Here is a 15,163-nt window from a genome sequence, read left to right on the forward strand (position 1 = left end):
CACCATATCCTGGTAAGGCTGGGAGAAATCCTTGCCTGTGACAAAGGAAGGTATCGGCCAGTCAGAGCAGACGATACTGAGCTAGATGGACCAATGAACTGACTTTGTATAAAGTCACATGAGCTGGAGTATGACTTGCATGCTCCTCTCTCTCCTCTCCTCTTTTCCAGCTGTTTTGCTATGGCCACACTGAGAAATGGGGAAGGGATGTATGCAAGCCTTGGGGGCTCATTTTCATAAATGATAAGCCATGCTTTTAGCTCACTTTTGTAATACGCTCACGTTTGTAATGATCAACCATAGTTTAGCTAAATCACGCTAAGCTCATTTTCATGCTAAACCAGCATTATGTCTGAATGTAGCCATAATGTCCGTACCTGTAAGATATGTGAGAGCTTCAAATGGGGTTTCTTCATATTCATTCAGAAACATCTGAATCTGCCGCATACTGATTCTCAGATCAGATTCATTGAATTCATAAGGAATATTCCAACCTGTCCAGGTCAGAGTGGGGGGAAAGTGAGTCTGCAATACAGCAAGCTTTGTTCTGCTGATGGCAAACAATAAAATGCCATTCAATGCTAATAGACTAATCTGAAACAATACTATAGTGAAGCCCAGGCATTTGTCTCAATATTGTATCCAAGAGGGAGATATTTATCTTTAATTAACTTCCCTTATAGTGCAACGATGTGTTCCAGGTCTTACATTAATCTGAGCTGCTAATGTTAAATATTATTTATGTGCCCCTCAGCTGTCATTTGAAAATTGCTGAGCTCAAAACTGAACAGCTACATTCTGATGGACACAGAAAAGGCACAAGTGCCCCTGGCTAATTTGAACAGAAGCTCTCTATAGGCCACCTAGGAAATCTGAGCAATAGATCCAAGTTTGTAACCACATAAAAATGTTTACCTTTGTTATTTGGGGTGCCTTTGGCAGCAAAAATGGCCCAGTGGGCAGTAGTGACATACATGAGGAAATCTTCAATAAAACTAAGCCCCAGCTTAATCGTAGAAAGAGCTATGTACTGATGCAAAACTGAACTGTGGGCTCTGGATCACAGACTGACACAATGATTGGTGCAATGGTTGTACCATTAGTGACATGGGGTCAAAAGCGGTTGCCAGTGCCTATTTAATCCATGCTGTGCTTTTCCTTAGTTTAGAGTTGTAGCACATATAAGATGATAGCATCAGTGTGGTGTTGTGGACAGAGCAGTAGATTAGGGAGATCCTCTTTAAATTCCTCACTCAGGAATAGGGATGGGTGAATCTGTCACTTTAGGTTTCTAATATTTCCAATCTTAAATGCAGTTCTTCACATTTCTATACAAGTTTGAGGTTGTTGTTGTTAAGTTCTCACAAAAACTCGCTGGCATTTTAGTGCAAATTTCAAATATACACATTTTTGTGTGCAATTTTGCCTAATACATACGTACATCCCCCCCAAAGCCACTTCCCTGAATGTAATGCATATTCATACGTAATTTTCATGTGCATATGCAATTCTGCACACCGTTTACCTCAGTATGTGAACTTTTGTAAATACAACTTGGCGGGGAAAACCGCAAAATTTAGAGAAACGTGAATTCTGAAGGATGGCTGTGAATAAGGTAGATTTGCCTTTAAAGGCGAACTGAGTTGGATTTCTCCCCCATCCCTACTGAGGAACAACACTCAGTGAATGACTGAGTCACACTCTTTCAGACTTATCTACTCACAATGTTGTTGTGAGGATAAAGTGGGAGGGGGTCAGATAGGAACCATTTATACTGCTTTCATCCTGGACAAAGAATTGGACAGACACCATCTCAGAGCCTGCTCCAGCCTCTGCTGGCCACAGAACCACCTACCATCTACCTAGTCTTGGGTGGAAAGGAGAAAGACGGATGCAGACGAAGACCATATGCAAACCTCCTCTGGCTTGACTTTCTGTTCCCACCTCCCCAGAGCCATCTACCACAAAAAAAAACCAAAATTGTTCTTGAAAACAATAAAGCACACAACTTCTTACCTAATGGACCAAAGTTTCTTCTTTCTTGCACAAGAGCATGGAAGAAGCAGAGGCCAAACAGCAGCTTCTGCCAAATTTCTTTCTTTTCGCAACTGTTAAAGAACATGGGGTCAGAAACTGGGTCGTTGAGGTAGGATCGAAGGAGATTTGCTCTCACCCCTTTAGGTGGCTCGTTGGTCATTTTTATTCCATTCTGGAGAATGCTGACAGGAAACTTTTCGGATGGATAACTAGTCAGCCACAATCTAATGAAGTTGGGAGCAGAAATAAATTTGGTTACATGGTGTGGATGCTGTCTATGTGTAGATCAGGGGTTGCCAGTGTGTGCACCCTCCAGATGTTTTTAGACAACTAGCAACCCTGGCTACTGGCCACGCGCCAGCCCTGTATCAGGAAATTTTTAATGTTTTACATTTTATTATGTTTTAATATGTGCTGAAAGCCACCCAGAGTGGCTGGGAAAACTCAGCCAGATGGTAGGGGTATAAATAATAAAACTATTATGCTGGTTGGGGCTGGTGGGAATTGTGGTCTACAACATCTGGATGGTACCACCTTGGCTACCCCTGGTGAAGATACACAAGCTAATTTTCGCACATTTGAATAACGGTTAAGTATCTTGTGTGTGGCTTTGTAACAAATGTGTTAGAGGCCTGGTTCTCGTTGAGGTGGTCAAGCTGTGTCTGGACCGTACCACATCAGACTCAAGACAGGAGCTCAGATGAATACACCTTTGTGTTTTTTTAGTTTTTTTAAAAGGGGGATCCTGCTACATAGAAGGCTCTTATGTGCAAGAGAAAGGGAGACTAACACTGTCACAAAGCACCAACACAAACCCCACCTCAACCCCCTCTTTGCAACCAGGAGTACAATGGTCACCACCAAGACATGTAGTAGTGTCAGTGAAAAAGTAAAAACTGCAGAGGGGCAGTTACAGGAAAACGTTTGTGTTGACTCTGCACAAACCACTGCTTCCGATAGAAAAAGTTCTAAAAAATGTAATGATCCCCAAATCTGGGCCCCCACCTTGCCCTGAGGAAGACTCTGATGAAGAGGAGAAGCAGGCAAGGAGGGGACCTTTCAGCACCTCCTTCCATGCCTTTCCAGCCAGAAGATGTAGTTCTCCCGCCACCCTCAAACCCTTAGGATGAGTCCCCGGTAGCATTTAGCTTCTTCAGTCTTGTAGAAGTCAGCAGTTATGGAACTGAACAATAGCCCTTTAAAGAACACAGCCAGCTCCTCTGCAAAGGCAGGGCAAATTGCGGGACAGGGTTTGCCAACCTTAACCTCTTTGCTGAGACAACATCCACCCATTAAGCACAACAAAGGGAAGAATGCAGCCACTGGAGGTCACAGGACCTTCCCGTGGTCCTGATAGGGCTTGCCTAAATCTGGGCGTATATTAATTTTTATTTATTTCACAAGATCTATATACCACTCGATTGCAAGAAAACCTCAAAGCAGTTTACAGAAAAAGTAAAATCATAAAATCATATAAATAAAATCATCTTAAAAAAAGAAAAAAGAAACAACTATTGAAAACATTCAAAAATAAATAAAATCAACGATGGGGGCAGGGAGGGAAAGCAGATTAAAATGTAAGTCAAGATTCTATATTTATGGATGTGTTTTTAGCAGGCACCAAAAAGAGTACAGTGAAGGTACCTGCTTGGGAGTTCCAACTGAAAATATCAATTTCTTACAAATGCGGAACAAGTATTATGTGGCACTTGTAACAGTGACAGTTCCACAGATCAAAGCAGTTGCGTAGCATACATGGGTTAAGGCGATCTCACAAGTAAACTAGTGACAAGCTGTTAAGGGCTTTATATACAGTGGTACCTCGGGTTAAGAACTTAATTCGTTCCGGAGGTCCGTTCTTAACCTGAAACCATTCTTAACTTGAGGTACCACTTTAGCTAATGGGGCCTCCCACTGCCGCCACACGATTTCTGTTCTTATCCTGAGGTAAAGTACTTAACCCGAGGTACTACTTCCGGGTTAGCGGAGTCTGTAACCCGAAGTGTTTGTAACCCAAGGTGTTTGTAACCCGAGGTACCACTGTACTAACATATAGATGTGACCTTGGCCCTGAACTTGATACTGCTAAATCGAGGCACATGCTACTGAGCCTGATCTTACCTGCATGACCTTGCTCACTGTGATATTATCTGACATGGCCTCAGTGGGAAGAGATATTTTTCTAATATTACCTTCTTTTAAAAAGCCTGCTGCCATGTCCTCTGTGACCCCGGAACCCCAGGGGATCAGAACTTTCATTGCACCACTTTCCTGACCAGCAAAAGAGGATGTCTGGAGCCCAGGAAATGAGATTTCTACAGCATCCATGTAGACTGAATAATAGATATTGAATTCTTGCCTGAACTTGGTATGAGTATTCTCAGGTACTATAACCTCTTCACAGATTTTTTCCAAAGCAGGCATCCAGCTGGTTGCGAGATGGCAGTTCTGCAGCACAACCCAAGTCCCGTCCACGATAGCCTGATTAATCATCTTTGCTGCTATTGGGCCTTGGCCCTGGCCAAGTGAAATAGTCTGGATGCTTTCCATGCCAAGATCATCAGCAAACTTCAACAAGCCTAGCGTCAAATATTTAAATACAAATCGTTTTAATAAATGCGCAGGGTTTTAGTGTCAGGAACGCTATTCAAGAAACCCAAATGGTATCTTCTCAGTTAAAGTAACTGTAACCTTTAGAAGACATCTGATGGCAGCCCTGTATATGCGCTTACGTTTTTTATATATGTTGGACGCTGCCCATAGTGCCACCCAGTCAGATGGGAGGGATACAAATAATAATAATAATAATAATAATAATAATAATAATAATAATAATGATGGTGGTGATTGGGAATTACAAGTGCTTTTTGGAGGACTTCTGGCAAGCTGCTGCTGCAAAGACCTCTGCACCCAACATATAGAAAAATTAAGGAATGTCAGTAGGAAGCTACTAAGCTACTTTATACAGAGTCAGAACATGGGTTCATCTAGCCCAGTAGTGCCCACACGGACTGGCAGCAGTTCTCTCCTAGCCTTATCTGGTGATGCCAGTATCTGAACCTGGGACCCTCTCCATGAAAAGGGTACCATGAGCTGTGGTCTTTCCCCACTGAGTTCCCTCTGGGTGCATTTTGTGTGCTGGAAAACAGGCCCTGGGGCAGAGGGGAAGGTTGGACCTACAGATGAATCTGGCCCAGGAGATGCTGCCTCTGGGGATCCTAGTTTGAGGGTCTCATAAGAGCATAATAAGAGCCTGCTGGATCAGCCAATGGCCCATCTAGTGCAGCATCCTGTTCTCATAATGGTCAAGCAGATGGCTATGGGCAACTCGCAAGTAGGACTTGAACACAACAGCACTCTTGCCTCCTGTGTTTTCCAGCAACTGGCATTGAGAAGCATTACTGCCTCTGACCATGGAATCTCTGGCTCAAGTTCAGAACTGGGGACCCAGGTCTGGGTCCAGCACCTCATCTGCTTGCACTGCCATTTTTTTAAAAAAATCTGGCTGTGCACTCCTCCTCTGGGTCAGAGTTTGAGCAGCTGCTCAGGGTGTGGGTAGTGAAAGGTGAAATTATAGCTTTGTTCAACAAAAAGGCAGTATCATGAAAGGAGGATTTCATGTTGGGTTATTTAAGAAACCTCACCTGCCATGGGATCAGCACCTGGCGACAGGACAAAAATCAGAGGTGCACAGCAGTTGGAATCATGGTAACTTCCAACGAGATCAAATGTTGGGGGTTCGATATATATCTTCCCCATGTTGTCTGAGATGAATAGTTGGGTGGCCGGGATGATTTTATCTGGTCTCAGGCATCGGAGGATAACCATGCGGTCAAGACCCGTGACCAGATTCCATTCACCGGGAAACTCTTCTTCATGAGGTTTGGCAGAATCATAAATCAGTTTCCATTCCGTGACATTGGACTCCACATGATCCAACAGCCCACGCAAGTTTTTCAGCCCTGAGGCACGCACAATTTCGGCCCACGATTTGTCAGACAACCACTCTGGGGCAGGATTCGCATACGGGTTCTCGAGCGCAACCCCACCCGTCAGAAGGAAACGCCAGACCTCATCATCAATCTCATCTCTCCCTTTCATGATCCCTATAGTCAGAAGTAGGGAGAAAAGAAGCTTGTCCTTCTCAAACAGGGATCGGCAGACGTTGTTGTAGATGCTGATTGTGAAATGGTCAATTATGAATTCAATCCTTTCTTCCAAAACATCGCTTTTCCTGCTATTGGCAAGAGACTGGACATAGAGGTTAATAAACCATATCAGGGAATATTGATACATTGGTTCAATGTTAGCCAGATCAGAAATGCAAAAGAAGACTGTTGCTGAATGAACGGCCACTGGCTTGTACCCCATTCGGGTGGCATCTATTTCCATTTCAGTAATAGTGGCAATTTCCTGCTTTTCAGATATTTCTTCAGACAACTCTTTGGAAGAAGAGAGGATTTTAATGGCTGTTTCATCTTCTAAGATATTTCCTTCCGACTTGGAAAGAACTTCTAGGATTTTGTCTTCAATCTCCTTCAGCTGTTTCTTGTTTGCTGCACTTTCTACAATCAGCTTGTTCTTCTTCTCTTCCAGCTCAGGCTTTTCCTTTGCAGCCACAATCCCAAGAAGCTGGTCCTGAAGCCCTAGAGGGGTGATCATAAAATTGAGCAGACAAACTTTCACAGCAACTTCAGGAAGATAATGAGGATTCCTTAAGCGTGTGGTTATGTAAAACTTGAAATCCCTTGAGTACTCAATAATGTTCTCTCCCAGTCTCATGTACTCCACACCTTGCTGTTTGAAAGTTGCCTTTAGCAGCACCGGCTCCAAGAACGCGTCCAATTCCTCGCCAATATTTTCAAGCAAGACTGGGGTTCCAAACTGGATGGCGTTCTCCAAAGTCCTTACATAGTTGGTGTCAGACAACTTGATCACGGAAAGCTTATTGCCCTTTTCCATATTTTTGACCCACTTGTTGGCTTGCCCTTGAGGATCAATCATTAAAGCCCACCGTCTTGAGTTGGAAACAATGATGCCGTTGTCAATTGAAAAGGAATCAATTGGCAAGCCGGCAATCTGCCAGGCACGGATCTTGACTGGGTCCCCTAAAGTGTTACTCAGGCTGAAATCCGTAGAGCATGGGACTTTCTCCTCCTTGCACAAAGCCAGCCATTTCTTCTGACATTCTGTACGGTAATCAACGGTAAAGGCTCCCAGATAAGCCACCGTCCCTGAAGATAACAAGACATCCCCAGTGAGGTCAGTGTAGCGAATTCCTAGCAGGCGTGCTGCTTCTGTCCACCTATCCTTCTCGCCCCCCAAGCCACTGATCAGCTTTTCAGCCCTGTCCAGCTTCTGAGAGCATATTTCAATGTTGTTCTCGAGTTCTTTCTTCCGGTTGTTCATTTCTTCAAATTCATCATTCAGGTCCTGGAGGCGGTCAATCACCTTCTTGAGTTCTGCTCGCTTCGTATTGAGCTTCTGCATCTGTACAGCGAGCAAACCTTCAGCCTCCCTGAGTCGTTCACGTTTCGGGGCTACCACCTTTGCAACACGGTCGTACACTTCCATGGCTCTCACCCATTTACACAAGCCTTCGCAGGCGGATGATACATTTTTTATTACAGCTGGCTGAAAGTCTGGATGGTTGATGAACTTCTCTCTAATTCTCTTCATTACAGCTGATGGGATATTATCTTTGTCGTAAGTCTTCAAGCCTTCGAGGAATTTCAGATCCCCTAGAACCTTCTTGGAACTTCCCCAGTAGTCTTCTATCATTTTACCTGAAATTTCACATAAATACATACATATTAAAATGTTTTCAAAATACGAATATCTCATTTAACAAATCTGGAAGATTTTCAACCTCCCTGTTCTTTCCCCTGAAATAGTTTTTTGAGCATCCAGGTAATTCTTAAGCCAAAACAAATGGAGAAGGTGGTATAATGACTCACTTCCCATAACACTGGTATCTATGGTCCATTTTATTGCATTAAATGCAGTGGAGGCTGAGGCCTATTAGACTTTAAGGACAGAAAGCAGGAGGAGTTGGAGCCAATGATAGGCAGAATCAACTAATTCTGGCTTTGTCTTCACCCTCCTTCCTACTGAGTTCTATAACAGCAACACTGGGACTAAGGAGGAGCAGGAGTAATAATAATAATAATAATAATAATTTATTATTTATACCCCGACCATCTGGCTGGGTTTCCCCAGCCACTCTGGGCAGCTTCCAACAAAATATTTAAAATACAATGAAACATCAGACATTAAAAACTTCCCTGTACAGGGCTGCCTAAAAGTCAGATTGTTGTTTATTTCCTTGACATCTGATGGGAAGGCGTTCCACAGGACAGTCGCCACTACTGAGAAGGCCCTCTGCCTGCTTCCCTGTAACCTCATTTCTCACAGTGAGGGAACCGCCAGAAGGCCCTTGGAGCTGGACCTCAGTGTCCGGGCTGAATGATGGGGGTGGAGACGCTCCTTCAGGTATACTGGGCCAAGGCCGTTGAGGGTTTTAAAGGTCAGCACCAACACTTTGAGCTGTGCTCGCAAATGTACCGGGAGCCAATGTAGGTCTTTCAGGACTGGTGTTATGTGGTCTCGGCAGCCACTCGCAGTCACCAGTCTAGCTACTGCATTCTGCATTAGTTGTAGTTTTTGGGTCACCTTCAAAGGTAGGGCTGGCTAAAGACAGGCTTAAGCTTTGTAGGGCAGGGCAGCAATTGACCTAATGGACTAAACTCTACTGGGTGAATGTCTTAATATATAATATAAAGTGATATGATGGCAATGTTCAATTTCAGCAAAGAAGCACATGACAACCCCTCCCAATAAATGTTTGTGTTGTGTGTGTGTGTGTGTGTGTGTGTGGTTTACCGCTTCCACTTGGATCAGGCTTTCTTTCTGGCTTTATTCCTTTCATAACACAAATGCTCTCCATGACCAGCTTGACAGGTCCTGGTGGATTCTGCATGGACTTGACAAGGGAGATATCTGCAGGGTTCAGGGTATCAAGAGCTGAAAGGGCAGCTTCCAGGGCTGGCATTGCCTCCGCCAGGTCCCCCTCGCACTCTTCCTGTAATCACATCAAACTTAGTTGGTCTCTATGGCGCTACTGGACTTTTTAAAAAAAAATTATGTCATCACATCAAATATATTCCCATCACATTGTCACAGGATGCCACTGCACAGTCCAGTGAAACAACAACTTTGCAAGAACAGCCCTTTTCTTTCTCATTGCAGGTGCTGCCACTGGATATGCCTTGATTGAAACTGATCGAGCGCCCTCTCGCTGGCAGTGCCCCACCTGTCAATTGCACTCCCTGGTACAATGGGCACATGGTCACCCAGTGAGTTTTGTAACTCCGTGGGGATTTGAACCCTGGCCTCCCCTGGCCTAGCACTCTAACTGTATCACACTCACTCTCTTGTGACCCCACAAAAGGGGGGCATTTTTAGCCCAACATTACTTTTAGCATATGTGTATTTCGGAGAAATAGTTTCTCCCTGTTCTAGGGTAAGTAGCAGCCCTGGGGAGACAGATCAGAACTGTGGTGGGGGCAAGGGATTGAATCCCCTCTCAGTGGCATAATGTTCCTAGTGCGACCATCCCCTCTTAAGTGGCCAACCATGGAAGGGCACATCATGTACTGACAGTGCAGCCCTGTGCATATTTACTCAGCAGCAAGTCTTATTGAGTTCAATGGGGCTTACTCTCAGGTAAGTGGGCATAGCTGAGGATGGAGAACCATCTATTCCTCTCTGGTCCTGGTCCTCAGAGCTCTCCTCTGGCAACCCCCCCCCTCACTTTGTCCCCCAACTGTTTTTGTCTGACTGGACTGCGTCCATGAACTCTGTCAATGCCACTTGCTTGTTTGGATGGTGTGTGGCTATGAAGACACTAGTCAACTGTACAAAAGGTAAAATTTGCATTTGTCGCCCCATCCACTTCTGCCTCTGGCTCTGCCCATCGCAGGCATGCAGCCCTCAGAAGGTTGCCCAGAAGGGAATGTGGCCCGTGGGCTGATAAACATTCCCACACGAGGTCCAGGATTGAAGCCTTAGGAGTGGACTCAATGCTAGTCCTACACAGAGCAGATTCACTGAAATTAAAGGACAGAACTAACTTGGGTTCATTAATTTCAGTGAGCCTACTCTGCGGACTAGCTTTGCATACATTCCTCCAGGGAAACAATAAATAGAGCAAAAACAACACGTCGCTGCTAGCTCTTTACACCTTTCTTAGTTTGGATTTCTCAATTATTACACTGCACTGTTGGAAAGATGAGCTCTGATGGGGAGGGAGCACCGGGCTGCACAGCACAATTACCTTAATACCCTGGGCAATAGCTGCAGCTTCATTGGCTTCCTTTTCATCTGCAGCCACAAGCTCCTTCTTGGCATCCACCTCAACGGTTTCTTTTTCTATGTGGATCATCATTTTCTCTGTTTCTGCGGAGGTCTGAATCAATTCCGGTTGAAGAGCAGTCAGCTCCTTTTGCATCACTGCAACCTAAAGAGGACGACCAAGGGAGAGGGCATAATCAAGATATTAATTCCTTACTATTCCAATCTTCAGTTCATCACTTTTCATAATCAATTTCAGATACAGGAAAAAAAATCATGACAAAAATGCACCAGCATTTTAGTGTGCAATTAGGTACCAGAATCTGCCAGTGATTTTGCTTTCTAACTAATCAGGAACTGTAGTTTGCTAAGGGTGCTGGGAATTGTAGCTCTGTAAGATACAGTTCCCAGGATTCTTAGGAGGAGGTCATGTGCTTTAAATATATGGTGTGTGTATACAGCCATTGTCTTTGAACAGCCCTATTAATAATACTGAGCTTGCAAGGGATACTGCAGATAATGAAAACAGTTACAAGTTTCCATATAATCTACCTGTTCCAGTCCACACTTACTTGCGAAGCTGCAAAATCAAGCTTCTGAAGGCCCACAAGATAGCGATTTCTCATCATATCCACTTCATGCCTTTTACTATTTAATAATGCCTTAAAGGTCAGAATCAACTCCAGATAGGATGTTGGTGTTACGTAATTGTGTCTTCGAAGAGTGCTGTAATAACTGACTGAGAGTTCTCTCACATTTTCTTGGAAATACTTACACATGGACACAACCCTACAGGGAAAACGCATGTTAATAGGTAGCTAATACAAACAATGAGTTAAATTTTGTGTGGTCCATGAACATTGTATAAGAGCCACATAATTTTTCTGGTAAAACTTTGGCTCAAGATATGAGAGTTATTTGAGGACATACCAAGAGCTGATTTTGTGACATGCTAATTAACCATATCAGAAAGCTTTGTGGTGATGGACAATAGTCAACATCATTCTGCAATAATTTCAAAAACTGTTTTACATATCTATGGCCTACAATGCTATTTAATACCTTTCTTAGAAATCAGCCCTGATCAGTATTAACTATAGATCATGTCAGGCCAAACTAAGTTCAGTTAGGTCATTATGAAGGCATCAAAAGTGGCAATGCAAGCACCAAACCTTGTCCCAGCCAGCAAAGTCAGTAAACAGGGATGATGAGGGTAGTACTTCAACAATATCTGGAGAACCATCTCTGAAGTAGACTTAAGACTAGGGATGATTTAATGTATCAATTTCAGTTTATCTCAAGTTTCTCATTTTTTCCTAATCTTAAGTTCAGTTTTTCACATTTCCACTTCAGTTTCCATTTTATAAAAAATCCCCCTGGAAATTCATCACTATTTCAGTGTGAATTTCTAATATACAGATTTTTGTATGCAATTTTTCCTAATACTTCCATTTTTAGAAAGCAATCTCACCCGATTGCATCTTTGCATTTCATTTTAATGAATATATGCATTTGTAGGCATATTTTCCCCTAGGAAATGCATCTTTGTACACATTACTTGGCCCACAAGGTAGCAGTTTCAGAGAAATGTGAATTTTGAAAGATGTTCTTTCCATTCATGTATAATTTCAGAAAGTGTGACTTTTGGTAGATTTGCCTTTAAATGTGATCTGAATCAAATTTCTCCCTCATTCCTAATCAAGTCCACGAAAGACTGGGCTGGGATAAATTTGTTAGCATCTAAGGTGCCTCAAGACCCTTTGTTGATTTTGGCTGCAACAGAGTTACATGCCCATGCCTTCTAGAAATTGTGACAATTTAGATTTGTTATATTAGATTTAGATTTGTTATATTAGAGAGGGAGCGGGATGGGGGCAGTTTGCAAAGCATCCCATGACATACGATTTTCTGATTTCATCTTCCAGCTTCACATCCTCTAAGAATTTGTTGGCAACCATTTCCAAAGCATCCGTGGGCCATCTTTGGAACCAATCGATAGTGCAGCAGTTGATCAGCGAAGGGAACATTCGCAAGCGGTTCCGGAAAGCATCTCCAATTGGACTCATTGCTGCAACGGACATAATCATTATTTCTCAGACAATTATAATAATAATAATAATTTTTTATTTATACCCCGCCCTCCCCAGCCAAGGCTGGGCTCAGAGCGGCTTACAAGCAATAATAAAAACAAGTTGAATGATTACAACTTAAAAACAAAATTAAAATACAACATTAAAATATTGAAATATTAAAATATTAAAATGTAGCCTCATCGCAGGAGGAGAAGGGAAGAAAAAAGAAAGAGAGGGAGGGAATCAAATTGGCTCCAAGCCAAGGGCCAGGCGGAACAACTCTGTCTTACAAGCCCAGTCAAATGTTAGAAGGAATCAGAATAAGAAAGTAACTTATTTTTTTATCTGTACCTAAAACTATGTGCAAGTTTTTCTTCAAGCGTTCAGTAAAAAAGTTGTACATGGCCAGAGGGGTGGCTTCAATTCTCTTGCCTTCGGTCCTTGCCGCACCCTGCATTTTTTCAACAATGTCAGCCTTCTCATCTGCTGCAAAGATGTTAGGCACATCTCCCGTGTTCAACAGCATGTTAATGTCCTCCACAAAGGACTCGTCCTTTATTTGGTTATCACAGAATAAGAACACAGTGTTTTTGTTGGCCACCCCTGACTGCAACATGACCTTCTTGATATCCTCTCTCCAGTCATTTGTGGTGTAGAACTTCGTGATTTCGATCATGAAGAGTTCATACGAATTCATAAAGGTGCCCAGCTTGGTGGCGCTCTGCCGGCCACTTCCACCGATGCCCACCAGCAGCAAGTGGCCGTTATCCTGCTTCAGTACTCTGCATATCCTTGAGATATGCTCAATGGCAAATTTAAACATAACCAGAGACATGGGCGCCTTGCTGATCTGGTTGAACTCCTCCAAGTAGTATTCCATAACAGACGTCAGCTTGTTTAAGTCTGTTATTTCATCATAGATCTTTGCATCACTTTGTGGCTTAAAGTAGTCTCCAAAGAAGAGGCTCCGGATGTTATCGTCATGGATCTTTCCGGTTGGAGACAAGTGGCTTAATACCTATGGAAGACAGTGAGGAATACATAAGCAGTTTGGACTCCATCTGCCCACCACCACTCTGAAATAACGGATGTGGGAAGACACACTAAGAACATAAGTAGTACCCTGCTGGGTTGAATCAAAAGCCCATCTAGTCCAGTAACCCACTCCCAATATGGCCATACGTCTTGGAAAGCTCTCAAAGAGGTATGAGCGCAACAGCAGTCTCCCACTCATGAGCTCCAGCAACTGACATGTAGAACCATATTGTCTCTGGAACTACACGTGATATAGCTACCATGACTAGTAGTCACTAATAACCTTATCCTCTGTGAATTTGTCTAATTCCCTTTTAAAGCCATCCAAGTAGGCAGCCATCATTTCATCTTGTCATAGCCAACACCATAGTTTAACTATGTTACCGGAAAAATCCGAGGGCTCCCTTGGACAAAAAGTAAAGACACCAACCAGAGTAAATTGGAGCAAATCAGCAGCCTGTAGGCTTGGCCTTTATTGACTGTTGCAACAGGGCGCTCCCCTCACTTGCAGGTGAGAGGAAAGACACAGAAAAATGGTGTGCAAGACCTTATAAAAACTTTTGAAATTCCCATCCTGTAGGTCAAGCCCACCCCCAGAAACATCATGCATACATTACAGAAAGGAGGGGTTGAGGGAGGAGTTGTGGTGGTAACCTGAGTGTCCTGTCACCTGGCTGATTCCCTTCTCCCCCTCCCCATGAGTCATTTTCAGAAGACAAAAGGTAGTCGCAGTTTCCTGCCCCCTGAGGGAAGATCTGATCATTGTCCTTTGTTCGAGTCCATGCTGAATCCACTCCCATATGGAAGTTCTTTGTGATCTTGATTGTCTTCTGTCTAGGACCATCAGGGTTGGCATAGCAACTGGGCAGGGCTCCTGTGGATGTGCTGGGATGTTCAAGGGATTATGGCTGGCCTGTATCAAACCTTCCCCATTTTGTAGTCCTTCCTTCATGGAGTAAAATAAAAGTGGAACAGTGCAAATCCGATGTATGGTTGATTTTCTATGAATTTATAACAGAAGCGTAGTGTATGTAGTGTGTGAGTGTGAGTGTGTGTGAAGTTTGTACAAACTGAATGATGGGGGGGGGGTTTGCTGCTACAACTATGCACTTTATCTGTCCTGAATCTCCCACTTTTCAGCTTGGATGGTCCCAAATTCTGATATTACAAGAGGGGAAGAAATGTTTCTTTATCAACTTTCTTCATACTGAGCATAATTTACATGCTTCCATCACGTTCCCCTTGCTTGCCTTCCCCCCCCTCAAAACTAAAACCTATAGGGTGGTATCCAACCGAGTTCTACGTAGTCATGTTGCTTAACTTCTATGGTTCTACTCTGAGTAGGACTAACATAGCATACCACCCATAATTTATCAGTTGTAGTGTTTGTTTGTTTGTTTGTTTGTTTGTTTATGTATTCATCAATAGATTGATCAATCAATCAATCAATCAATCAATTAATTGTGATGTAGCAACAACCCAAGAAAAATTCTGGGCAAAGATAAATGGCAGCTGCTACGACTGACCACTCAAATAGAAGCCAGAGAATAAGATGTGAATGTAACTTGAGTTCCATCCTTGAAATTTCCCGATTCCAGAAAATTGCTGAAATCCCTCTGCCACTTTTGCACCACGTGAAAATGGGGTGGGGGTGAGGAGCTCTTCAG

General features: G+C 43.3%; 1 protein-coding gene across 7 annotated transcripts in view; it reads right to left on the reverse strand.

Moving 5' to 3' along the window:
* DNAH3 (dynein axonemal heavy chain 3) overlaps positions 1-15,163 on the reverse strand; it is an 84,243-nt gene that overhangs the window by 6,232 nt on the left and 62,848 nt on the right. For all 7 annotated transcript variants that reach the window (XM_083584831.1, XM_083584836.1, XM_083584830.1 and 4 more), the window contains exons 48-56: positions 12,813-13,479; positions 12,292-12,457; positions 10,962-11,178; positions 10,373-10,555; positions 8,920-9,118; positions 5,682-7,823; positions 4,397-4,616; positions 2,017-2,261; positions 378-494 (exon numbers count right to left, since the gene is read on the reverse strand). In XM_083584831.1, the coding sequence (XP_083440957.1) occupies positions 378-494; positions 2,017-2,261; positions 4,397-4,616; positions 5,682-7,823; positions 8,920-9,118; positions 10,373-10,555; positions 10,962-11,178; positions 12,292-12,457; positions 12,813-13,479 (4,156 nt within the window). The remainder of the gene's footprint in view (positions 1-377; positions 495-2,016; positions 2,262-4,396; positions 4,617-5,681; positions 7,824-8,919; positions 9,119-10,372; positions 10,556-10,961; positions 11,179-12,291; positions 12,458-12,812; positions 13,480-15,163) is intronic.

This window comes from Podarcis filfolensis (genome assembly GCF_964270895.1).
Source record: "Podarcis filfolensis genome assembly, chromosome: 14".
Classification (NCBI taxonomy): domain Eukaryota; kingdom Metazoa; phylum Chordata; class Lepidosauria; order Squamata; family Lacertidae; genus Podarcis; species Podarcis filfolensis.